The sequence below is a fragment of the Tigriopus californicus genome, chromosome 4, assembly GCF_007210705.1.
Source record: "Tigriopus californicus strain San Diego chromosome 4, Tcal_SD_v2.1, whole genome shotgun sequence".
NCBI lineage: Eukaryota > Metazoa > Arthropoda > Copepoda > Harpacticoida > Harpacticidae > Tigriopus > Tigriopus californicus.
Genome location: NC_081443.1, coordinates 9,864,423 through 9,891,244, shown reverse-complemented (window position 1 = coordinate 9,891,244; position 26,822 = coordinate 9,864,423). Strand labels below are relative to the sequence as shown.

General features: G+C 40.6%; 2 protein-coding genes across 2 annotated transcripts in view; both read left to right on the top strand.

Moving 5' to 3' along the window:
* Positions 1–5,875: 5,875 nt before the first annotated feature.
* On the top strand, positions 5,876–13,101 carry LOC131879373 (sulfoacetaldehyde acetyltransferase-like). Its single transcript, XM_059225674.1, has 9 exons — positions 5,876–6,229; positions 6,747–6,945; positions 7,015–7,194; positions 7,592–7,868; positions 7,964–8,106; positions 10,792–10,923; positions 11,026–11,289; positions 12,311–12,604; positions 12,726–13,101. Exons 1-9 carry the CDS (start codon positions 6,099–6,101, stop codon positions 12,981–12,983), a joined length of 1,878 nt encoding a protein of 625 aa, XP_059081657.1. The 5' UTR covers positions 5,876–6,098; the 3' UTR covers positions 12,984–13,101.
* Positions 13,102–15,580: 2,479 nt separating this feature from the next.
* LOC131879607 (CREB-regulated transcription coactivator 1-like) overlaps positions 15,581–26,822 on the top strand; it is a 12,388-nt gene continuing 1,146 nt past the window's right edge. The window contains exons 1-7 of the mRNA XM_059225967.1: positions 15,581–16,405; positions 21,243–21,837; positions 21,909–22,062; positions 23,442–23,583; positions 25,594–25,884; positions 26,226–26,348; positions 26,775–26,813. Of these exons, the coding sequence (XP_059081950.1) occupies positions 16,181–16,405; positions 21,243–21,837; positions 21,909–22,062; positions 23,442–23,583; positions 25,594–25,884; positions 26,226–26,348; positions 26,775–26,813 (1,569 nt within the window). The 5' untranslated portion in view covers positions 15,581–16,180. The remainder of the gene's footprint in view (positions 16,406–21,242; positions 21,838–21,908; positions 22,063–23,441; positions 23,584–25,593; positions 25,885–26,225; positions 26,349–26,774; positions 26,814–26,822) is intronic.

Genomic DNA, 26,822 nt, shown 5'->3' with positions numbered 1-26,822 from the left:
ACGAAATCGTTTTGGCTGGCTCTCAAGTCTTTTGCCCATTCAACTCACTCGACATGTCTTCTCGATTGTTGTTCGAGATTGATCTTCATGGACCATGTCCAAGAACCCTTGAAATTATCCTTGTGATTTTTTTTCCTCACTCCCGAGCTCAAATGATTTGAGGGCACTGTTCCACTTGCGAGTTTTGGCAGCCCTGTAATAGACATGTACGAGCTAAGCTCAATCACCCGAACAAAGGGGATAAAACTTGGAATAAAAGAAACCCAACTCGACCAGACCCATTTCCAAGGGCGAAAAGGGAGCAAAAAAAGTCTTGGGTGTTTTTTTTTTGGAATTTCTTCCCGTCATTTCTTCTCATATCTGAGATCACTCGGTTCATAAGAGCGTGGAAATGGAACGTCACTTTTTTGTTCCATTTTTCAGGGAGTGTTCACCAAGAAGAAGAAGTGAAATGTGATGTGCCTGACGGTGACTTGACATTTTGTTTTGAGAGCACTTTGAAGGTTGGAGAAATTTTAATTGTGTTTTGCAAATGGAGGTAAAAGCTGCATGTTGCTTCTGTTCCACCTGAGATTGAGAACTACAGTGTTTGTTTAGGGAAAGTTACCCCTTTGTTGAAATTGGGGTCGGCCATCTGGAGATTCTTCAGCGACAAAGATGATGATGATGATGATGATTTTAGGGTATATGTGTTTGCATCCAACTTGTTGGATCAAATGGCACACGCATCAAAATCTTAATTTTGACAGCAACGCTTCCAAAAATGTAAATTGTCGCAGGAAGTTGACATAACCAAACAGCGTGTACCAATCCTCAAAGAACTTGGAAATTCCCTCGGAAACCCTGGACAGCTTTACATATAAATTGGTATATCTGATTCTCAGGTATTTGTCTCAAAAATAGATGGTTCAAAACTCTTTTACTTGTGGAGGTTATTTGAATACAAACAAGCTAATTTTAGGTAAAATTAGAGGTTTTGTTGAACATAAAAGGCAAAAAGTTTTGAAGAATTTTGTCCAAGCCCAAAACTTGTGAGTAGCATGAAATGACTCTTTAATCTCAAAATCTCTAAAAAATTGCCTAATAGCTCGTCTTAAGAGCCATCTCAAGCACTCCTTATTGTTCGAATTAGCACCTCATGATCGAGTCTGTTAATCAACTTAAAAGGCCTAAAGTTTCGAGGTTCAACCCATAATCCAGTAAATACAGCATGCAAACATATTTTGCTCCATTGAGAGGTCATTTGTTCACATGGTAATAATGACCCCTCATCAGATGTTGCGATAGCCACAGTGATCCACTTGGTTCTATTGCTTCAATGAAGTGTTCAAATCAGACCCAAAAGGGGAGCCCTCCAATGGCTCAGTGCTCTCATCCTGGCATTGTGTACTAGTACAGTGGTATGAATGACACCGAGGGAGGAAGCAAGGGCAAAGATTGTCGTTTTATGACGTCCATCTACGCTTGAGCCTGACTTGGTTGACGTTCCTTCGGGGATTTCGCTTGTTCCACTTCCCGGGGTTTGGGGGAACTTTCATCTCAACTTGATCCGTCCTTGGTGCAATATGGCCTTTATGAGAGCAATGAAACAGAGTCCCCGCAATTGTGCTTAAATTCTCGTGCCATCTAGCAAAGATGTAGTATGTTCCAGTCCAGCTGATTGAGTGGATCTGGAAGCCAAATTGGTGGCATGAGCTCCCGTGGGAGTCGTGTTGAATCTCTAAATTTGCCAACGGGGTTTTTCCTCAATTTGAGAGTGTATATCAACGACCAGTTTAGCGAAACTAACTAAGAGGGGTAATCATATTTGCACATGCTTAGAACATTCCACTCAGGTCTTGTCCCGGGTTGTTACGTCGATGGATTGCATCCATCTTGGTCCTAATCCCAAGTCCAGAGGATTGCTCACTCTAAATAGACCGGGTGTCCACGTTAGTAAAAAGAGCACACAACTGGATGGGAATAACAAGCGTTTCAGGGTCTCTTTTGTCTTTCTGTCATTCGAACAGATGGCAATTCCATTATGTTTATTCGTAGTCTTAATTGCCTCATTATTTCCCGGCAATAAAGAAGGATGGACCTCATAAATGTTAAAACTGGGCAAATAAGCTACTTTGGGTAGAAAAATATCTCCCAAAAGACCCTTCATGGAACGTTTGGCTGACAAAAATAAAATTCAGAGCTTGGATTAAAAACATAATTTTGTTTTGAAAGTTTGCTAGCTCGCTTTCCAATTCTAATAGCCATGAAAGAGAGCAGCAATACTTTATTCTTTTTATGTTAAGGGACTTTTTACATCGATGAATGCCCACCTTTGAAAAGGAAATGACAAATGTGTGTCTTAATTAAGAACTTTTCTCGAGTCACAGACGCGTTTGATCACCGCATGTTACCCTACAGTTGCACAAACATCTGATAAAGTGCACTTGAGTCAAGTGGCAAGTTTAAGTTTGAACTGGCCATTATTGCATTGGTTGTAAAACTCTAACGCAAAATGGTACACAACTTATGTTCCTAGGGTTTTCAAGACGGAGTACGTTAAGAATAGAAATTAATAAGTCATCATGTGTTGTCCTCGATCTTTTTTATTACTACATTTTTTGATATGCAGAAAAGCAAAAAGATAATGTACGACAATAAGTGGAGAGCATCTGCGACGAACAGATCGAGTTTTTAAACAGTTTTTTTCTATAAAATTCAGCGACAGACGTCGTCTTTTTTCTCATTTTTCACCAGAGTTGCAATTCCTGTTTGACTAAAAAGGCGGTTAGATACAACATTTGGGCAATTTTCAGCTTTGAATCAAATTAAACACGGCCATTTAGCGAAAGCACGATCGTATGCTTATCTGCATATAAGAAGATACCTTAGAATTAAGAAAAATGTTCGGAAACTTTGTTTTACTTGACCGTAAAGAAAAGAAAGAAACGTGTAATTGACAACCCTAAAACCGACCTTCCCAATACAACCTTAAATATTATGTTACGTTTCACTTCAGTTCGCTTCCCCTTGTTTTAATTTTACGGGTTTATCAAAATCCTTGTTGAGGAATCAATATATATATTTGTCACGAAACTCAAATTGTCAATTCAACTACCAATATCTTTAAATGCGCAAAGACAAAATGGAAGAAAAATAAAGTAAAAGACCTGTAAAATAAACCATCCGTGACAAAATGAACTAAGATCTGTTGTTTTTGGTTTTTACTTGTTAGGAAATTATATACCGGTACTTAAAGTTTATCAATAAATAAAGCCATGACCAGGGCTAACATTGGGGTTATCAAATTTGATTTTGCTTCCAGGTCGTAATTTTGATCTACGAAACCTAGTTATGGTCCAATTTCCGTTGAAGCCTGACTCCGAACTAACAAGGCTTTATGTCAATAAATCATACAGGTGAGTTATATAGGGTATTGACTTACTAAATTCGGACAAAAAACGTCCACTGTGTATTTTCAGCTCTGGACAACATCAATAGTTTCTTAAATCTTTATTGCGACTCTTGGTCATGCCTTGGCGTAAACATAAATATGAAATGTTGTGGTGTATAGATAGGCATATTATAAACATTGTTAAAATATAAAAAAAAGGATATGGATAGTATCGTTTAAAGCAACATCGCGACTGATAATTGACATGGAGATAAAAATTAGTTAATTTGATATACGATTGTGAGGTGAAACTTCAGCAAAATAAAATTAACGACAACTGGCTGGTTCTCAGAGTGCTTGACACGATTTCAATGGAAAATCAAATCATGTTGAGTAATAGACTAGAACAAAAAAAATGGTGTTCATATGTCGAGCAGAAATTCGAGAGGGTTGAACTAACCGGTTTCCTTACTAATGTCTCGGTTCATCTCTTTCGCACATCCGAAGCGTCAAACTTCTGCAATTTCTGCTCGACGTGAAAACAACATAATTTGTCCGAGACTACATGATATCAATATAACTACACCAAGGCCACTTTAAATCAACGTCATTACAATGTCTCTATTCGATAAACTGCAAGCTTTAAAAAAGTCAAAAAGGGTTCGAAACTGATTTTTGGTCAGCAAAATTTGCCTTTGAATATCACCTGAAAACGAAAAGTGTCTTCTACCACATGAATAAAAAGACCATCACTTTTTTCCACTTCTTTTGGGTTTGACTATTACGGAAAGGACTGGTCTTGAAGATTTCTGGAAGCTTTGCCATTTTGGAAAGAGACGGGTTTTGATGGAATGTAAACTAAAACAAAGTGAGCCCCACTAGCGTAGAACCATAGCGTACGTACTGGGTACATCTTTCGGATGCAAGAAAATGCATCTCATTCAAACTATTCAAATTTTTTTAACTTCCCCATTTCAGAAAGCTCGTGCCGAAACAAACTAGTGTACAGTATTCATAAATTTCGGAACATGGCGTCCGATGAGATGAGGAGGGCAACCATAAAGCCAAACTTGGTCGGAATGCTTCAATATTTTCTCAACTGGATGAAGCTATCTTGTCTTAGAATCAGACACTTTTGAGCTGTCCTCCGCTACGCCATTTCCCGTCAATTTCTAGATAAGATCCGGTTCTGGCGGGAGATTGTGTCCTCACTGTGAACTCAAGCGGAAATATGAATGGATTTTATGAGTAGCCGAGACCCGTTCCCTTCTAACTTGACAGAGAGGGCATGAAACGGAACGAAATTAGCTCGCATTCCATTGCATACAGTTATTTTTCTCGCTTTCTCCCTCCTTCCTTCTCTCTCCCCCCTCAAACGCCAACCAATCTCAAACTTGAACACTTGGCAGGAACAACGAACTCGACGACATTCTTGGGACGGCCAAATACGCACTGGACCTTCCAGATCTTAAGGGAGAAACTGGATCAAACTGGCCAGTTGAACACAAGTACACAGATCTCGTGCAAGTGATGTCGTAGCAACATGTTTGCCCATCATTATCCTTCACCCTTCCAAAGGAGTTGGAGGAAGTGAGACATTAGGATGCATTTGAGATCAATAGCCTGCGATTCCTGGCTTGTCGTGTGCAGGGTGACCATAGGATTGGCTCATTGGGTAATGCGGTCTGGCAGACACGGGTTTCTAAGTTGTGGTCCATAATTGAATGATGGACGAGAGATGATGAAGGTCGGTGCAATCAAGCGTCAATCAGAATATTTAGCCAGATATGTACAATTTGGGTGGGAAACGAGGATAATGGTAGACACAAATCTTCACACTAAGACTCGGCTGTTGATTTACCGACTATGCATTTTCATGGCTCAAAGATATATTTTGTATGGATCTAACATTTAACTCTATTTAGATGTGGGCTACTAATTTGATCATTTAAGATAACATTAAAAACTCAACAGTCTTGAAGCATTGATTCAATTGTGGGACAATGGACATGAACATAGATTAAAGTACCAGATCTGATTCATGATTTCAAGTATTTCTAGGGCCCGAGGGCTCCTCCTTCCCCTAATTTACAAATATATATGAAATAGCGTTGGAACTGGAAATACAAAGCGTTTAATTATGCAAAATAAAACAGAGTCGACCTTGTTTATCCAGGAGTTACAAACAATTCTGGAGCCCAACTCAAACAAATTCCTCACAAAATCGCGAAAGTATTCAAACTCATTAAGGAATCATTTTCGACTTATCTCTCTCAAAGGAGAACGAAATAAGCATCTTGAGGCAACGTGTAAGCATGACTTGCCTTAAAATCTTTTCCTTTTCTGTTTTCCCTCTCTTTTAAGGCAAACCAATAACAATGGGTGTTCTTTCCAACTGGTGTAACTATGAGTGATTATTTGTAAATGTAAAATCCTACCCTCGACCAGACCATTGAGGGTCCCTTTCAAAGAGCCTTTGAATGGAAGCACAACTCATTCCTCCTGATCTGCGTTTCAAAGACTTTTGAAAAATGGTGCTCAGTATCACGAATCAATCACAGACAAAAGTCAAGTTTTAAACATCGAAAGCTGGAAATACTTAGTACATCCAAACGTGTTTTTATGCAACTGTTTTTTTCGCCCATGGGAGAATCCTTCAAATGGAGATTTATTGTTTACTGAAGGTGCAGTTGACGAACACTTCTGAAGGCGTCAAGATCAAAGCATGGCTGTTAATACCAAAGCCCTCTTCTCCAATTTCAACCTTCTCCAACGTGGCACTAGGCAAATTTGGAGTCTCTCTGCCTCCAAACAAAGACAACAAGAAGCTTTTAAGCATCGCTTGATCCAATATAGGTTTGTTTTTGGGTCCATTTAAGTCCAGGTTTTGATAAATTTGCAACTTGGCGAGCTTACGTCTTGGGATCAGTATTTAAAGAACAGGAACATTCGACCAACGATTGTCGAGGAATTATTATTAGTAACAATAAAATATCACCAATATATCAGGGTTTTAACTTAAGCTCCGCAGTTCTCAGGTTTGTTTTATCATCCTTGAATGAGAACATAAACCCTCGGATTCTTCGCTTAGTAAACCCAAAAAATAAAGGCATACAACATGGGCCACTTCACTTTTATGTTGGGTTCTGATTTCATTTTCGCTTTGTGAGTTGGATTTCTTTTCTGAAAAATGGATTCGTTGCTGGTATCTAGAGCTTTAAGCAGAGTGCAAATTTTCATTATTAACCCCTGTCAAAGAAAGCCACATTGAAGTTTAATCTTGTAATGTTATGCCAGTGACAATGTTTCATATACAATACTTACAGTACATGAAAAAAACGAACATAAAGTAAATCCTCAGATTGCATTCCAGGCCAGCTTCAAGTGAAGCCTCGCCAAAATGGAGACGCGAAAAGGTGACCATGACATCTAGCGAGGCCTTTGTAGAGACCTTGGTCTCTCATGGGACTAAGAATGTGTTTGGGATTGTTGGCAGTGCATTCATGGATGCCTTGGACATCTTTGAGCCTGCTGGGATCCGATTCATCTCGGTTCAGCACGAGCAAAACGCCGTAAGATCCGATTTCAAATTCACCAACAGGAAAACTGCTATATAATCTGGCCTTTTTTTACAACAACAGGTCCACATGGCTGATGGCTATTCCAGGGCCTTGAATCGACCTGGCGTGTGCATTGCCCAAAATGGGCCTGGAATCACGAATTTTGTTACTGGAGTGGCTGCTGCGTATTGGGCACATTCTCCGGTTGTCGTGATTACCCCTGAAACTGGCTCCCTCACCAACGGCTTGGGTGGTTTTCAGGTACAGTTACAATAGCTAGACACAAATGTGGTTTTTCTATTAACAATAAGAGTGCTAGTAGTGACAGTTGTGTTATGGTAAGGTTACATTCAATGAAATATTTGGGTTAAAAAGGAGCAGTCAGCCGGTTTCAACTAGTTTCATAACATACAGAATTAAGTCATAAAGCTACAAGCCATTTAAGGGTGACCAATGTTGTTGAAGAGTGAAACTGCAAAATGGAAAATTGTGATCTTCATAGAAATCAGTGATAACTGCGAATAGAGGTGAGGGATTGCTCAATTATTCCAAAGACAAAAAAGGCGCCTTTATGGGAATTCATAAAATAGGGATGCGATTTTTTCATTACCTACTCCAAGCACTTTCAAGAAGGTTTCCTATTGTATCTATTTCACAGGAAACCAATCAGCTTCCAATCTTCTCCCAAATCACCAAATATCAAGCTCATGTGTGTTCACCCAATCGCATGGCGGAATTCACGGATCGATGCTTCAACTACGCCATGTTGGAACGTGGACCCGTGCAATTGAATATTCCCAGGGACATGTTCTACGGCGACGTTTCCGCCAAAATATCCGAACCCTTGGTAGTGGAAAGATCGGCAGGAGGTCCACTGGATCTCAAGCGAGCTGCCAAACTCCTCTCAGAGGCCAAAAATCCGGTTTTGGTTGCGGGTGAGTGACTTTGTCATTGAAGTCAATAGCGATGAATGGAAAAAGATTCCAAGCAAATTCATTCATTTGAGGCTTTGATGGGATTTTTTTTACAGGTGGTGGTGTGGTGATGGCAGATGGGGTGCTCGAGACTGTCGAATTGGCAGAAAAAATGCAAGTTCCCGTATGCACAACGTATTTGCATAATGATGCGTTTCCATGTGATCATCCACTTTGGATGGGACCCTTAGGATATCAGGTAGATGAAGCCAAGACGCTTATTAGCATCGAATGCCAGTTTTTTTGGGGGGGGATTCATTTTGATGTTTTTTAACGTCAGAGGAAAATTTAACGTCCGGAAATCAACATTTTAGTGTTAAAACGTTCATAAACAGAAAGTGGAAAAAGCTATCCTCATAAAAAAGTTTTTGTAAATGAGCGTTTTCCAAGCCTTCTTGAAACACTACACGAAAAGCAATGAATTGAAGTGTTGCAAAGCGGCTTAAATAGTGCTTCATGAAACGACATCTAAATTTTGAGCGTCTATGATGCTCAAAAAATGTTTAACAAATAAAGACAATTTCAATCTTTAAAACATCAACCGACGAATCTACTTAAGCTTTTGATTCAGTAAAACAATCTATGTGAATTGTAAAGAAAATTTGAATTGGACGCACGAAGAGCACCGAATTTTTGCCTTTTTGCTAATTATCAATCCTTACAAAGTTCTTGGTGCATCAAAGTCACACACGGACTTCATTAACTTCAATCAGAGTAAATTGTTTTGTAGGCATAGTAGCTAGAAAACGGCAGTGAAAGAGCAAAGCCAAATGGGGACAAATTTGAAACTGCATGTTGCCTAGGCTGCTCGTTAAAGACAGTAAATCCTTGGTCTAGTAACTTGCAAGTCATTTATCAGTCTGGATACCCTGGCCTTAGTTCCTCATCTCAAATCCTCTGGAAAGTGAGCTTGTGTCTTCAGTGTCCTGTTCTTCAGTAATGTTTTGGAAAATGATAGGAACGCAATGCTTTGAGAGCTATTGGAACATATTCACACGCATCAAATTAAGAACGAAGGCAAGCCTTCGAACCAACTTCGCAACCAAGAAGGTTGCCTTAAAGTCACAACTGCAGGAGGCCCTTAAGCTCAAGAAAACGTCAGATTTGATCAAAGATCAAATGTCACCAAACTGGTTCTTGAGATGAATAGCAGCGTTCCAAATTGCACTTTGGAACCAACACATCTAGACGACTGAAGTGCATGAATACGGTAGAAATTAGTGATGAAGCGATTCGGGACTCGAGGCCAAGTACACTCGAGTCTTTTACTTGACTTTGGAGAAATTGGCCGGACTCGAGTCTTTTAAAAAGGGCTCCAATCCGGGCTCGTCACAAAAGATATTTATTGTTTACAAACTTCGTCAAAAAGCGGGCTTTTCTTCGTCATGAAATTAACCATGTAAGAAAACAAGCCTTGAATGATGATTTCATTGGCCTTATCTAGCTGAGTAAAAGCAAGATGAGTCCTTTGGTTTGACGTAAGTCCAGTAAAAGACTCAAGTCCGGACTCGGTGAGATCCGAAAAAAGTCAGAAAATCAAAGGACTCGTACGAGTCCGACTTTTGCCGGAATCGCCTCAGCACTAATAGAAATAGACACGAGCGTCCCACTACCTTAGTCATGGAGTGGCTTAGTATGGGTTGCACATTTTGGGTTGAACTATCAGTCAAAGTTGACAAAAAAAGCGTTGACTCTAATTGAAAGTGGATGCAGCCTTCTGCTTTTAAAAGGGTTCCATTTCTTAAAGATGGTGTTTAGGACCTCGGATCTTGCGTTGGGAAAATTGGCAGTATAAACTTTTCTGTTTATCAGAAAGTTACGTGAACGTCGTTTTTGAGTCATCTTCTCATCTTAAACCACGTTTCTGCTCTTTACTCTGATGGGGTCAAATGAATGCCTTCAAGTTGAAAAAGGCAGTAGAATCTGTAAAAGTTATTTTTCCTCTTCTGTTTACGTCTAGCTCGAACCAAAGGTGTTTTGTAGTCATAGCATCCAAATTGTAGTTGGGGAATATGTCAATCCCAAACACATTTGTTGAAACAACACCTCCAGTAGTTGGAACTATCGTGTCAGAAATAACAGCTCTAATGAAGTTGACGAAGAAGTGTCATCCAGCTATCAAAGTCAGGTCTCTTAATAGTCTCGACATCTCAAATGTTCTTATTCCAAAGTCGACTGTAAAGTGTCTTTATGTCAACGAGCTTGATAAACTTTCTTCGAGCATAAATAGTGAAAAGCTCACGGGCTCCAATTTTTGAGAACATTCAGTTGGAAAATTTGGAACCTCCTCCGCATTAGATTGAGGTCAATGATCTTGGCAATTGGAAAGGAGAGGAGGAACTGTTGATACTGGAAGTGCCACAATTTAGCGTTTGGATGTCCAAGGGACGAAGACGACCTCTCATGGTTTTCTCTTGGGTGGGAAAATGGTCCGAAATGGCCCAAGAAGTCGTTTAACAGCTTCAACCAATCTTCCAAGAACGCCTAGAACTCGTCGTTTCAACATTCAAGATGATAGAGGGAGAGACTGGGTGATTCAAGAGCACAAAAATGAATACGGGACATTTTGGAACCTGAGTTAGGTCATTCCTGTTTACGGGTAAACACATTTGTTGAAAAAAAAGTTTTTTTAATGATTTGTGAGGCTTAAAAAACTAAAATCTTGGAATTTTTGGGGGGAATTTAAAAAAATGTTTCTTTTGTGTTAAATCAGTGTTGACACCTCTATACTTTATTATAAATTTTAGAAATGTCAAACTTATGTCGGCCCTTGCCCCGCCAGGTAAAGGCCGCTTTTTGAACATCCCCAAGTTCTTGAGTTAAAAGGGGAAGGGAAATGGGATGAAGAAGGAAGTGATTGCTCCATTTCTCCATTTTGATCCAGGGTTCTAAAGCCGCCATGGAGATCATTTCCGAGGCCGACGTGGTTTTGGCCTTGGGAACTCGACTCGGTCCGTTTGGCAGCTTACCTCAATACGACTTCGATTACTGGCCCAAAAATGCGAAAATTATTCAGGTGAGAATGGCCCTGTTGTAATCGAATTACACCCCATCTCGCCCGAATATTAACATTACCCTTCCCGTCGGTCTTGGGAAAAAAATTATATTTATGGAACAGATTGACATTGCGCCCAGACGATTGGGACTCACCAAAGACATCGATGTTGGGATCTGTGGCGATGCCAAATTGGCGTGCAGAGCCTTACTCTCCGAAATTCAAGACCGAGCAGCCTGTTTAAAGACTTCTACTGAGCGAGTGGAAAAGGCCAGGACAATCCGCCAAAATTGGGAAGATGAACTCTCCAAATTGTCCGAGCGTGGTTCAGATGAGACCATGAGTCCTCGATCTGCTCTGAGACATCTGGAACAAGCCTTACCAAAGGTCAGTGATCGAGAAAAGCCATTTATGTCGACTGCAAAGGCAGGTTTCAGGTTTCAATTTCGAGAACTGTAATATGAGAAGAACAACAATAAAGGCTTGGTAGAGTTGGTGGGGAATGGGCTATTCGCTGATCCTTCAAGCAAGAACAGACATTTCATCTCAATACGACCATGTCCTCGGAGAGAGTGGAGCGATAGAGCCGCCAATGAACTGACTGGACTTTCACACCAAAAAATTAGAACCTCTACACAATCAGTTAGAACATGAACAAGTTAGTTTCGAAACAAATCAACTACCCAGTTAACTACTTAGGGAACTTTGTACTAAAACTCGCTTCACTTTACAAGCTCTTTGGCTGTGCAAATAGCTTGCGAGTTTCCACGTGAAGATTCTGCTTCCTTGATTTTGGATGGATGAGGTCTGACAAAAACAAGGCCAAGGTGATCATAGTCCAACCCGATGCTCTAAGCAGTGACCGCAATCCCCGTCCAGCAATCCTGACGCCTTTCTAGCACGAATATTTCTCTTTCGGAAAAGGCGGTTTCCGAGTGTAAGAATATTTGCTTGAGAAGGAAGTTTCCTGTGTAGTATTTCCAATTTTCCAATAACCGCACGAGATTTTCCCAAACAAGCAGAGCGAGACCCATTCGAGCTTAGAAGGATCGTTTTTTTTCGCTTCAGATATGATGTTAAGAGCAATGGAGAGCCTAGAAGATGAGAAAGAACACGGAAGAGGCTCTAGTCAAATCTTGGCATCCTTTTTAGCACCTGTATGCGCTATTTGCGTCAAAAAAAGGAGCTTTCCATACCCTATATATAGTAGATATATGTAAACACCATAACACAAACAACGTGTTTCCTTTGAATCCCCATTGGAGGCATGTGTCCATGCCTGAAAGGTGATGTGCCACAGAGGATTGATTTGTTGGTGAAAAGGAAATTTCCTGACTTTTATAGTTGTGTTGGAAGTCGAGCTCCAAATGATTCCCCAGATGCCGTTCAAAGACAGAACTTGTTTCAGGACGCCATGGTTGCCACCGACATTGGGAATATTTGCTCTGTGGCCAACAGCTATCTCCGCTTCTCTGAACCCAAGAGCTTCTTTGGCGCCATGAGTTTCGGGAACTGCGGCTACGCTTTTCCAGCCGTCATGGGAGGCAAGTTGGCATGCCCTGCCCGACCGGCCATCGCTTACGTGGGCGACGGGGCGTGGGGCATGAGCCTGAATGAGATGTTGACCTGTGTAAGGGAGAACATTCCCGCCATTGCGGTGGTGTTCAACAACGAACAATGGGGTGCCGAGAAGAAGAATCAGGTGGGTGTTTCAATAACATTATGAGACCTAGCTGTGACGTCAAAGGGGGGATGAGAAAGGAAAAGTCTCCAGGACGCAAATGGAAGGCAATAAAGAGAGGGGATTTGCTTGACCATTCTAGGTCGACTTTTACTCTGACCGCTTTGTTGGGACCAACCTCAAAAACCCGAGCTTTGCGGAAATCAGTAAATCCATGGGGGCTCAAGGTGTGAGTGTGACCAAGCCAGAGGAAATTAAGCCAGCCCTTGACACTCTCATTGCGAGTGGAAAGCCCGGTGTTCTTGAAATTGCCGTGTCCAAGGTACTGGCCGATCCATTTCGGAGAGATGCCCTCAAAATCCCCGTGCGCCACTTGGAAAAGTACAAGAAATTTGTTTAAACTAAGCAACCACCCAAGATGACTTTTAAATATGTACCCAATGCTCTTTTGGCTGTGTTTAGGCTTTAAGGACTCGTGTGAATTTACAATAAACAGATGTATCCATTGACAATTTAAAGATGTGTTACCTTGTCACTTAGATTTGTTTCAGGATATTTAATTATTAATTGGGGCAACATGTTGTATCTAAAGGGAACTGATTCCTCGCTCAAATGATTAACTTTGGGGACACATTACAATTTAAATCAATAGTGGGAAAAGTGCTTTGTCGAAAACCACCATCCCATAAATCAGTTTTGAATCCATTTGGTGGGAACAAATTGCAAAAGTGAATGACCAAACCAGTACAATTCATAATTTGAAACCCTTTTCGGCCATTAAAAGACAAAGTAAGGGATAGGAAATACAAGGAAACAACTCAGATATTCTTGATTATCTTGTTTTTTTATTGTCCTGATTAAAAAAACGATAAAACGGTTAACATTCGCCTTGTACTAGTTTAGTTGAAGACAAAAATACACATTGACAAGTGCAGTCTACCATATGTGGGTGAGGATTTGGTGTCCCAAAAAACTCCTTAAGAAGGATTGGAGCGAAGATTCATTCTGGAAACCTGTGCCAGCCACTAAACCAGGTCTCTTTTACAGAAAATATTGTCCTAAAGTAGAGATCGTTAGTCAATTAATATCTGTCGCCTTCCATTACTTGAGTAAAATAGAACATTAAATCTGCTGTAATCATGCAGATGAGTAATAATAAAATAAAAACAGCTTTCTAAGCTGTCAATATTGATCCCTACTAGACCATTCCCATTTAAAAGTGTTGTTAGTGTAGTTGGCTTTAATTGTCGATATGGCGCTCATTTTGGGCGTTTGTAAAGAAACCTGGGTTATACTGATATGATTTAAATCGCTCTATGAAATGTTTCGACAACGACCAATCTTACAATATGTGGAGATAAGGTGCTTCAAAGCAACAAAAAGGTGATCATAGACAGACTATCACAATCAGGAATCACTTAAAAAATAAGAGGCTTTTTAACGGGTTTTGAGTCTATGGAAGAGACGCACGGTGCTGGTCTCCTTGAAACGAAATTCCGCTTTTTTTTCTAAATTCAAAAGGCCCCCATATGTAATGGGATTAGACGCACTGTAAAACCTTTGTTGCTATGAAAAGCACGCCATTTTGTTTATGATGACAGTACTTCGCATCAAATATAAAGCAAATATTGGTATCTTCAATGATAGTCAATGTTTCCATGATACTTCAATTGACCCTCGGAAACAACCACAAGTTGGTCTAAAGCCGTGAACTGCAATTGTCGTAGCTTCGTCCATTTCTGGCTGACACTGGACCGAAGGTTTTGCACTGTATTGCACATCCATCCTACTGATGGGAAAAGGGCAAGTAGCAAGTCATCACAGACACCCAAGTTCTACTTGTTTACAAGCAAAGCTTGGCCAAGTACTAGAACTTGGGCAAGCTTAACCCAAGCAAAGATCCGCTGCTAACGTAGGGAGCCCAGACGGTTAGCTGAGGAAAACCGCAAAATAAGGATTTTATTTCATTCGTAGCTAAAGTCAGATTTCCAGAAACAAACCAGTCATTGAACCAAAGCCACGTTGCTGCGTCACTGTTGGTGCACATCATTGCTTTTCTTGTATAAGCGGATTTAATTTGCCCTGGTATAACATTTCTCGGGTAAGTTTGGCCACACCATTTTCCCCTCAATTGTCTGTGCAAACCCTAGTTGGGGCAAGTTCCTACTTGGCCAAGTTAAGCACCAGACTACTTGCCCTGTCAGTGCTTGCTTCACATCAGTAATCCAAACCGATTATGGCGTATCCATCTCAATTTTAGTCCCAAGAACTAACCCTAGAGGTCGGTCTTGCCTTCAGCTGAAGGCCAACAGAGAAAAGCCTTGCTCTCCAGGGACCTCTACCGACCAGAAGCGCCATTGTAACAAGATGTGTTAGACCTAATTATCAGGCGTGAGAGCTTTGTTGTAGACAACTTAATCCTTCACTTGATGGATGGATATTTGTTGAAACCGTATTCTCTATCACTCGTGGACAAATAAAACAGAGTGATGTACTATGATGAACTTCATGACCAATTATCTTAACACTTAAAATTGCGGCTTTAAGTCAAGTCTAAATTCATTTCAATGCCCAAATAAACTTGGCGTGTTCGCATCTCAGACCAATTTGGGTGGAAATGTGTTGGAAGTAATTTAAGGACCTTGAAATACATAAGGTCAGGGAGGAGCTTTTGTTTGCGAAAGGGTTCAAGAGCGTCTTGTCCGCGTTAAACTGTATATAGTACTTATTTTGTGTGAACTTACACCACGGCTCTGATTGGAAAGGCAGGCATGGTCTCGTCGATCCAACATAGCCTCAGAAAGACGCGCAATTCCTCCTCTAGCTTGCTGCCTTTTTTTCAAGGCGCTTTCGTTCTCTCCGTCATATCTGCGAACGCTCAAGTTCAATAAGAGGCTGCAAAGGCCACTGTCACTTCTCTATGGACTCAAGAGACGAGTGTTTATTACCGCCAGCCAGGCCTAGATTGATGGAAGAAGGCTCGAGGCCGCACTTCGTCCTCCCAATACTCAGTTGTGTGTCATGTACAAGGCAAGAGAGTAGTAGAGCGTCTTGCTATCTCCAAAGGTGAGCTCCTGGTGAACTTCTAGCTGGATGGGTCCGAGGTACATTGGAGAGCGAGCGGCGAGTTCCAAGTGTGAGTGGGTTCCTTCCCAAGATGCGGGCACTCCAACCTTGTAGTACATGTGCTTCTACTGAACCGAACACCGAACTCACTCCTTGAAGCAATGCAATCCGCCAACGAACCAGAAGGAAGTAAGCGCTAGGCCTAGGAGAGGATTGAGGAGTTACATTTGCCAGCCGTCGAGTGCTCGCCCGTGTTTCTCACTCACTCACTCGCTCGGTTCTTGTTCAGAGTCTTCGCCCTCACCTCCATTACTTGGAGTTCACGACGCCTGGCGGCGCTGCGGTGTTGACTTGCTCAAGTCGTTGAATTGTGGCCTTCCTTGCCAGGCCCTCGCGAGTTCTGCTGAAAATTCTAAACTTCTTTTACGACTTTGTTCCTAGTGCTGGCCGAGGCAGTAGTGTCAATAGAAAAGTAGTCATTGAGTGTGGCACAGAAGAGGCAGAAAAGTTTGGAACAAGCAAAACATCAACATGGCGTCAGGTCAAAACATATCCCCTTCACCAGGGACACCAGATCATGGGGGTGGGGGAGTGATGGGCATGGGTGGGGGTGCCAGTGGCGCGTCGTCGGCCACCAACCCACGGAAGTTCAGTGAAAAAATCGCTCTCCACAAACAGAGAGAGGCCGAAGAAAAGAAAGAATTCGAAAAAATGATGAACGAACTCAAGGCTGTCAAAGGACCGTCACCACAAAGGGTAAGAAGCGAGCTCCTACACTCATGGGACTCAAGCACACCCTGTCCTTGGGGTGTCCAGCCATTGGTGTTGCTAGCAATTAAGTATAACGGAGTGTAGGTTAAAACTTGATCGAGGAAGGACTCTCTCAGCATGCATATAAGCATGTCAAGAGCATCGATGAGGAGGCTCAGCTGAAAACAAAAGATAACTTCTGAATCATCTTGTGCAGCGAAACCTGGCACGGACTGATAAAGTGGATTCACTTTAAGCAAACAGAATTGGACCAAGTATTCGTTTAGATAACACGCAAAGTACTCGCCCAAAAGCTGCAATACTCTCCAAAATGGAAAAAATGGAAAGACGTGACCTTGAACAGGCAATTGTTATGAGTCGCTCAATTATACATTCACACACTTCGGAGCCTATATATCATTGGCACCTGTTTTAATATTTACCACTACACATAACCCCTGTATTGAAGGTCCTCTTTGGACACTTCATGAGATTGTTGGATTACATAAGAAAACAAGTGTTCCTTGACACCAGAGTCACTGAGAAAACGGCGAGACATGTACTCGGCACCTCAAGACAAAGATCACAAGCATCTTTAAGCACCTGTATAACATTGTAGACACACAAAAATGATTGAGCTAAATTAGGTTACTGCTGCATTTTGATCCTGGATGATGTTGGAGGTCAAGTAAAGTAAAAGTGTTTTTGAGCCATACCTTTTTGAATGTGTCTTCACTCTTCTAGTATTGAATTCATGCATGTATGAGCATACTAATGTGGCTTTTCACAACGTTTCCTCCAAATATTGATGCTGATTGCGGGCTTTCAATGCTGTCGACTTCTAGATGTTGCGGTTAAGTCCAATCTTTTTTTTTGAAGTTCTAGTGTGAACTCGTTCATTTTGTCTACTTTGAGAATTGTTGTTTGAAGAACTGATCCGAAGGATGAGACATCAAGCACACTTCATTTACTCGCACATTTATTGCGCTCGTACTGTGCAGTAAACATTTTGAGCAACAAGTGGTATGATATTACAAACAGCCCCTAAGATTGGTATTTTTACCTGTCATTTTAATTGAAATCTGAACTAGAGGTGTTTATCCTCCACATTTTAAAGGTTACGTAGATGGATGTGTTCAAGTGATGCTTTATACAAAAGAAGTAGTTTCAAAAATCACACAGTTCACTCACCATAGGTTGATGCAAATTAATCTTAAAGCAGTGTTAACAAGACTTCTTATAAAGTATATGAAGTATCGCTTCAAGGCTAGATCCTTTAATGATTATTTCAGGTTCAAGAGTCTCAAACAAAATTGGAATTTGCCACACTTTGTTCACACACGACTTTTACTTCTATTATCTGGAAGTATAGATGTACTATACTGAGATGCTAATATAGGCACTGATACAGACAAGATAAAGTACAAATTGGACTGAAATCATTGTCTGCAAATAATTTCTTTTTAAAATGGTGGGATAACTACAAGTAACTTTGTATTCTCTATTACTAGAATAGTATTTAAAGAAGAGTTCCAAAAATCAACAAAGTAATCTTCTCGGTTTTTCTCAAACAGGTTTTTGAAATAAACTTAGGCTGCTTCTTCTTGTTTTCCTAACGAATGTGTGTCCAAACGAAAATCCAACCAAATTAACCCTGAGGTTAGAATGTCCAACCAAAGACAAAACGCAGTACCAATAATAAATTTAAATTAAGGTGCAATACAAATAGTTTTTATCCATTTACTATATAATTGAAATCTGACGGATTTGTGGAAAAAAGAAGCAATGCAGATTACTAATTATACACGATTTGTCGTTATCAACCATAAAAAACCATGCTCAGATCTCCACCTATAAATGCAGTACAAGCCCAACCCTGTATAAAAGTTCACAAAGAACTCCAGGGGCTATCAGCAATATTTACCAATAACACCATGTAGGAAAGCCACGCCACAAGTCTCAGATGATTCACATTTGTGATCTTGGCTTCTACCTGATTGCCCAAGTGGTTCCTAGTAAACCATTGGTCGTGACGATGCCAGGCGCCACCTTAGGCATCAAACTTGATGTTACCAAAAACTATGATTCATACCCGGATTTCAGCCAGAGCAGATCTTGCCATTGTGAGAACTTTTGTGTCCGTTGACGGATGCTTTTAATTGGTTATGTTCTCCGTCAAGGCCGATTAGTCCACTACTCACAGATCATTGCCCTTTACTTCGACAGCATGGTTGTCATGCAATGAAGCATGCACAGAACAGAGCACTTCACTCGATCTGGTTTGTCACAAGATGCAGAGCGTACTTTGAACCAAGAAGGAACAGCGGGTAGTAAAAAACATAATATTGTGATTAGCAACGAACGAGGAAAGCAACAAAGAATCAATGACCTAAATTATTCATTAAGCTGATTAAGGGATCAGTTTGGCTCTTTGATTAGTTCACAAACGTTGGATGTCATCTTTTTTTCGGTTGAAAAATGCCAATCTATTGTGGAGTTGGTATCTCATTTACTTTCCATGATAAATCAATCTTTTATGTTAAAAAATGTACACGAATTCTTCACTACTTTTTCATTATTTCATACTTCAAAACATAGTTTTTGCCACGAGAGCTTATTTTTGCAATATATATTATAGGCAACAGAGACTACACAATACTTCCAAATTTCTTTGTGTAAAATGTTGCCCTTAGCATACTACCATACACTATATATGTACCTAAATGACAATTTTGATACATTTCTGTGAGCAAAACACCCACATAAACATAATGAATATTAAAGGTCCATAAGTGAATGTACAAACCTCTAGCATTAACCAAACAATAATCTGTAAGTATGTCCCTTTTGGTTAGTAATGCTCGTAAAGGGGTTTGTGGTCACATCTAGTGGTTTCAGGTAACTATGCTATAATTAAACAAAGCATTTCATAACATGAGACTCGTTGAGATTATTCATTGCGGATCACCATTTCACAGAGAATGGATGGTGTGAACAAGGATCGAATTTCAATGAAAAGCAGAAGAACATCTGCTCTTTTCTAGCTAGTCCATTTTGTCAAGCGAATAATGACAACTGTATTTCGATGGAGGGAAACCGATATTGAATTTTTCTATGGGACATAAAAACTCCCTTTAAGCCTAGATCAAATGTGACTTGGAATTTTTTAAACTTCGTTTTTAATCTACTGTTTTTCATTAGTATTAAAGCTCATTAGGTTGTGTTAGTACGTCGTAATTGGCTCGTAAAAAGGGATTCTCCAACTCATTCATTCTTGGTGTGTTACAGTAGGCCACAAATATCAATTAAAGGATTCATATGCACTGTTATTTATTTAACATCAACCAACAGCGCTTGATATAATTTTGGAGGCTTTAAAACGTGCCGAATTGTCCACTTTTGGAGCGCAACTTTTATTGAGTTGAAAATTGAATCCAATTTAATCATTGGTTTAAAAAAGTGTTAACTTTGAACACTTGTAATCCTCTCAAAAAAATGTTAAACCTCATTTAATAGGCTCCAAAGCAACAGCTTCAAGTCGAAATTTGCCACATAAACGCAAAACAAAGCAATTGTTCCATCCTTAACCTTTTTGAAGCAATGGGTCAAAATATGAAATTGATAAATAACGTAGCGTGCAAAGATTCAAAATGCGTATTTCGGATGATCGGGGATCTTGGCAAAATCGAATTAAACACTAACTTCCTGATCACAAAACCGAATTTGATCACCTTGTAAGAAATCCCTAATCCCACGAATATGCGTAAATCCCTTGCCTAGAATAATATACTTTTTTAGCTTGAAGCACATCCAAGATGGCACTTTGAGTCATTTTTACACAAGAGTAGATTTCACACCTTGTTGCAAGTTTACAAGGGATGGTTAGTAGGGTGTAATTTGTTGGCATTACTTTCAAAGGAAAAGAGTAAATCAAATGTCAGGACACTCGAGGTTCATGATATCCACTGTTTGTTCGCTCTGCAAATTATTCTATCGGTATTTAACTGTACATTGGGCTTCAAGATTCGCTCTACATTTGTTGAGTGAGTGAGTGATTGTTAACCATTGTAAAATTGTTAGTCCATTCATTCGCGAGAAACGTTGACGCCAATGGCTTTTCATTCTTACACATTTCATAAATGATGTCGTAATTAATGGGATGACATCGTGGTCTAATCTGATGGTCAGTTTACAACTCGTTTTTGCCGTAATTTCTGGCCCAAATACAGAGTGCGTCAAAGTAAACCAAAAAAAGAACCTGGTCTGAAGATACCCCGTAACACATAAATTCATTTCGGTTGGTATTAAATCATATTTTCAAGGTATCAAAGAGTTTTCTCAGATGATATTTACCTAATGAAGCTGGAGGTTAGGTAAAATATTAATCAAAATAAAGCATACTTTATCAAAAAGATGTCGGTTGAAGGAGTGCCTGGGTAACTCTTCCTTCCTGTTAAATAAAAGGAAATTGTATGTTCGGCCAATGTGACTTAACTTGGAACTAATTGAAATGTTTCCTTTGAATTTAAAAAATGATGTGAAAAGAGCGGTAGGCGTAAATTGAATGAAAATCACACCTCAGGGAACGGTTTTGACACAATCTGAATAGGAGATACTCCTTGAATAGCAATATTTCAGAAATATGAAATAAGTTTTTCTTCAAAATTTAGATTGAATTGAACAACCCAATTGCTACGCTCAAAGGAGCGCCAATGCCAAGCGATATAGATTTATCAATGTATCAGGGTGCGCATTATCAGTGGACGAATAAACCCAAGCAATTGGATTCTTTTTCTGACATTCTATCTATTATGTGCTAATCCTTTCACTTTTGCCATTGCAGACTGTGAATAGTGGAAACATGTTGAATCAAACCAGTTCGCCCATTAACATGGGCGCCAATGCTGGACCCGGTGGAGGTTACAACATGTCCCACCACCAAACCACAGCTAACGCTCACCAACGACATCTATCGCCCCATATGCCCAGTGGGGTGATACGCCACGGCTCCCTACCCAATGTTAATGCAGCCATGGGTCTACAAATGCCTCCACACATACAACATGTCATCTCCTCAGAGGAATTTCCTCTCATCCTCAACTCTCAGAATGGCGGGGTGAACGCCACGCTTGGTCTCAGTGGCAGTCACGTCTCGGTTCGGGACACCGTTCAAGGTACGTCCACCGGGCCCATTCGGAACAGATCTAGAATGAACACCTCACCTTATGGGTCAGATCGACATTCCCCGGGCGGATATCATCTGTCGCCACCGGACCCTTCATGGCGACGGGTTGTGTCGGACTCGGCCATACACAAATCCGCCAATGAGGTTGGAAGATCCCCTGATGGAAGTGATGGAGGGGGTGGTCTATTGTCCTTGGTGAATGGCGGGCAAAACAGTCCGTTACGGGGCGCCTCCCCTACTGTACTCCGTAGAGGTAGATCAACGCTGCATCAGTGTTGCCATTGTTGTGACGAGGATTGAATTTTGATTCCGTTTTCATTTTAGTTCAAGCGAATTCTCAACACCGATTGCAACAGCAGCAACAGCAACAGCAACAACACCATCATCATCAAATGTCCAATTCCTCGCCGTCTCACAACCAGGTGCCCTCAACCTCCATGAATGAGTCTGATGTACAAAGTATGGATCACACGTCCAAGTAAGTATTTGAGCCGTCTGTTCCAAGTTGGTGTTGGACCAAGAATCCCAAAACAACACCAAGACTGGATTTTCAAGTGCTCCTCAGTCGAGACAATATTTACCCACTGCCAATTTCAAGGCGATTGAGCCTCGGGACCGTTCATTTTAAGAAGAAAACATGTCTTACAAATGGCCTCACTAGATTGATTACCAACAAGACAAGAAGACAAAAGAATGTGACTTGGTGTTTTTTATAGTCAGGCCAAAGTTTACAATCGTACTTCGAAAATTAGGGTTACAAATTTACTTTTGAATTACTTTCAATCAATATTCGCTAGAGAACGAAACACATCAACGACTGAGCATCAAAATGTAGTCCTGATTTTTTGGAAGTCGACTCACATGCAGACTTGAAATGGAGTGAATGTTGTAGTTGGATATTTTACCACTTTTAAAGTTGCCATACTTTGGTAGTCCAATTTTCCAACCTTAAAACTTAAAAGATTTGGCCAATGTCAAAGAAAAAGTGCTCCTAATATTTTACATGCATCATATCACACTTTGAACTTGGCTTGAGAGTTTTCAAGTGTTCGTTTTTTTCATGCTTAAATCAACTTTCAACATGAATGTATCTAGGACAAGAATGAATTTGTAATCTTGAAACTTGAATCACATTGACATGTGCCGATAATAGGGCATGTCAAGTGAATGAAATTCAAGGAAAATGTGGTCCGGCCCCCTGATTTTGGGCATTTTTGGAGGGAGAACTCCCATTGAATTTTCAATAATCCATTGATTTTGAGTGGGCTTTGTTACAAAACCCAACAAAATAAACATGTTTGGGCATAATTCGATGAACGCACTATCAAATTGGCTCAGTACTACAATTATATTTGATTAGATAAGCATGTAAAATGGAATAAATGGCAAAATTCAATGCATGCACAGTGCGATTTGGCTGGGTATGTTGTCTTTGATTTTACTTCATAGAATAACGTCACTTGACAAGCCCTATAGAAAAATGCTGAAAATTCATACGGCGTGATTTATATTTGGAGGGCATCTTCAATAAATCAGGGTGAAGCATACAAAAACAAGTGCATTTCTAACTGTACAAACCTCTCAAAAAACGGTATAATCCTTAGAGAATGACATCATGACTTCAAAAATATCTGGTACATCACGAGTTAGCAAAAGTTAAATTGACGAGTTTTGATTGGTAAACTTTTGTTGTCAATAGTGTCGCCAGGATTTGGTCCGTCGTTGTCATGTCAACTTTATTGTCGCCCTGCGATGTACTTCTGATAAAAAATAAACCCTCAGTTGGTTGGCATCGAATTGATCTTTCTGCCACTGCAGATTCAACCTAACACGTTATTCATTCGTTGTATTTTCTAGTTTTCTATTGCCTCAAGACAAAGATGGACCGGACAAAAACAATCCGGGTTCATTGCCAGATTTGACCAATTTCCATGTGAATGCCTCTCCTCTTTCTGGTCACCAAGCAATGGAAAACGAGGACCAAGGATCCTACAGTTCGGTAAGAGACCCTGGTAATATGACTGGTTTGGGGGGCCGTTGATTTATGCCACTGCGTCAAGGCTTTAGAGGCATCTTGGCCCTCGGAGCCATTTGGAACATTTGGGTGATTTTTAGAGTATTGTCTAGAGCTATTTTCGTGCTTATGGGTGCATTCTGGGTTTGGTTTTCCGAATCGCAATTGGTCTATTGAAAACTAAATTTCATCCTGATCTGTCGAAGAAAGTAGTTTGCCAATGCAATTTATAGGAAACTTGGTCGCCCAGGGACTTGAACCTTTTCTGTAACAGCACTTTCTAGAGCTTTCTCTGGCAAGGCCAAGGCCAGCCAAAGGTGCAAGATATACGCTAAATCATTATACCAAGGTAAGCCAGTCTGGAACCAAGTGACAGAGAAGTGGGGAATGGTTTAGATCAGTGATGAAAATTAATGAAAAATATATCGCTGAGGAGAATACAATATTGATTTGGGATAATGAATGGAATCATGAAAATAAATACTTGATATTTCGTTTCAATTAATTTTGAGAGAATGTTCAATCTGTGGAAGAGAAAATCAGAGATATCTGAAACGGGTTTGTATGAACTTAAGAAAATTAACGACAAGGATCGTTTGTGCCATACGCTTTATTGAAAGCGTAATCAAACTAATCATATTTCAGGTTAATAGTTTCTTATTATAATTCGACGCGATTTCGAATCATGTGTTTAATTGTATCAGCTAGAGTAACCAACGGATCTAAAAGCATTGGCCAGAGTCTTCTTCATTTGGGACATGGGTTCAAATCCCACTGTTAGATGTGCACCCTACAAAATAGAATTTAGTAAGGATAGAGATAACCTTGAACGAATCCAAGTATTTCTTATTGTAAATTGTACGTATCTCTTTTATTTTGAAATCATCTCGTTTTTGTTCCATTATCAGTCACACAAACCATCCAAAGTACAAGTTATATTTCCTGGTACTATGATTGCACGTAAATTGTGGACGAATAAGCCTACCAAGGAGTATTCTTGCTCGTACCTTTGCTTTCAAGGTCGATTCATTTCTCGTATCTTTTCAAATAAACGTTCCAATGGTTCAGACTACAATGCGTGCAAGTTTTATGCAAGGCCAAGTTTTCGCCTAAATTGTGAAATCTTGGATTTTTGATCGAGTGCCTAATTGTCTTCAAATTCCCAGGTTTGTTTCTGAAATTAACCCCCTAGAAATTTCCAAAACAAGCCTTCAACAATGTTTTGCGACTGAAATGGCTCTCGTTCCACGTATTGCTATTTTCAAATTGTTCTCAGTTGGAGACTTCGTAACTGGAACATACTTCCCCTCTCTTGCCATGACTTTGATTGGACCGTTCCAAGAAAAGTGTTCGGTTACCAATGGTTCATGGCCTTTTCAAAGAATGTGTACAAGGCACAACTGACAAGCTATTTATCATGTTGTTCAGTCCTCGGAAGCATGTCAGGAAGGATGGAAATGTTAAATGGCCTTGGCAATCTAATTCAATAATATAGCTCGAAAGACTCGGTAATGGAATCATTCATGGTTTGCACATCCTCAAAATACATGTAAAAAGGCTCTCATAGTCTCTTGATTTGCTCACAAATTACAACGAAATGTGGATGCTTATGATCCAGGGCCTAATTCAGAGCTTCATTCCAAGCCTAATGAATCCAATGGAAGTTTTTTTTCTTTTTAACGTTAATGACTATTGGCATCTTTTGAGGCCTCTGATGGCTCTTCGAGGGCCAAAGTGTCCCCCCTTCTGATAAGTCGATTGCAAGCTCTAGACTGTATCCAAAATTAGACACATGTCCAATACACCGTCTAACATTGAAAAGGATCGAACTCATACATATTAGAATAAATTCCCCCTAACATTGATTCTGATCGGTCAAAAATGACCATCGAATGCGGATAAATAAGATCCCCCAAAGTGCACATATGCAAGGGACCGAGGCCATAGATGGGGTGTGTACCTACCCCAATATAGAGGTAGCTCTCTTCCTTGCAGAGTCCTGCCACGGGCAACAGCCCAGGTACCATGGCGGGTACTCAGTGGAGCCCTGGGACGGTCCCCAGCAGTCCTCACAGTCCCATTCTGACCGTGAGTACGGCTCCACCCGACCCGCATATCAACACGTCCCCCCTCCCAACCACCCCCATTCCTATCAGTCAGTTCCAAAATCACGAGCAAGTGTTTTTCCCCAACTCCTTGCCCAATGTGTCCATGATGGGCATGAATCCGGTTGTCACGGGGAACCAGTATTTTGCAGACAAACAGGGTTGCCTACAATCCACAGCTGTAAGTGTGTCTGGTTATGCGAGTGCGGTAGTTTTGAAAATCACTTGTACGTTAGTCGTTCTAACCCTGCTAGAGACCATCATCCCATACCCATAACACCGCTGGCACTGAGCTTGATCCCGGTCATGTAAAGCCTAAATCTTTTTTTTTTTGTCACCCAGTAGATTGATTGTTAGAATGGCGAATAGTAGTAAGGTAATCCAGCAGTCATTCTGGCCTAAGAGCTCAATTCCATTTTATGAGCTATTGACGGCATGCTACGCAGGCCTATGATTGTAGTTTGAACCGAACACAGTTTACACCTTGGACCTCACATGATTGGACAATGGGGTCTCTTTCAGAGTTTGCCTGTTACCCCATGGCTGCACAAACGTTACCCACATTTGGCGCATTCACCTTCACCTATTATTCACGAATCCGCAGACAACCTCTTCTTTGGGCGGGATGACTTTAGCGTCCAACAGGTACATCTACATGCCTCCTAATGATGGGTGAATGTGCTGTGGCTTGGGATTCCAATAGTTATGTTATACATAAGGAATTAAAACTGAATCCATTACTGGTCCCGGGAAGTCCCGGAAAGTCCCGGGAGGAACACAAAGGACTAGAAAATGTACCTTAGAGTTCTCTGTCTCGTTTTTGTGTTGTTATTCTGTTTGCTTTGTTGTTTGATGTATTGTATGTAGCCCCATGAGCCATTGAAGACCACTCGAGGTCTGGAGTCGAATTGAAATCGGTATTCCAGAACTTATCGACCCGACCAAGGTCAGACGTAACTAATGCCTGAACGAACAGGCGAAGCCTGAACAATGTTGCACATTTAACCATGCGTGTATTGTATCTCTGTACTTGGTGTAATTCCCTGGGTCACGTGTACTTTTGGTTTTCAGCCCTTGAGGTCAATGGGTTCAGTACCTGCCACCGTTGTTGTGTCTTCA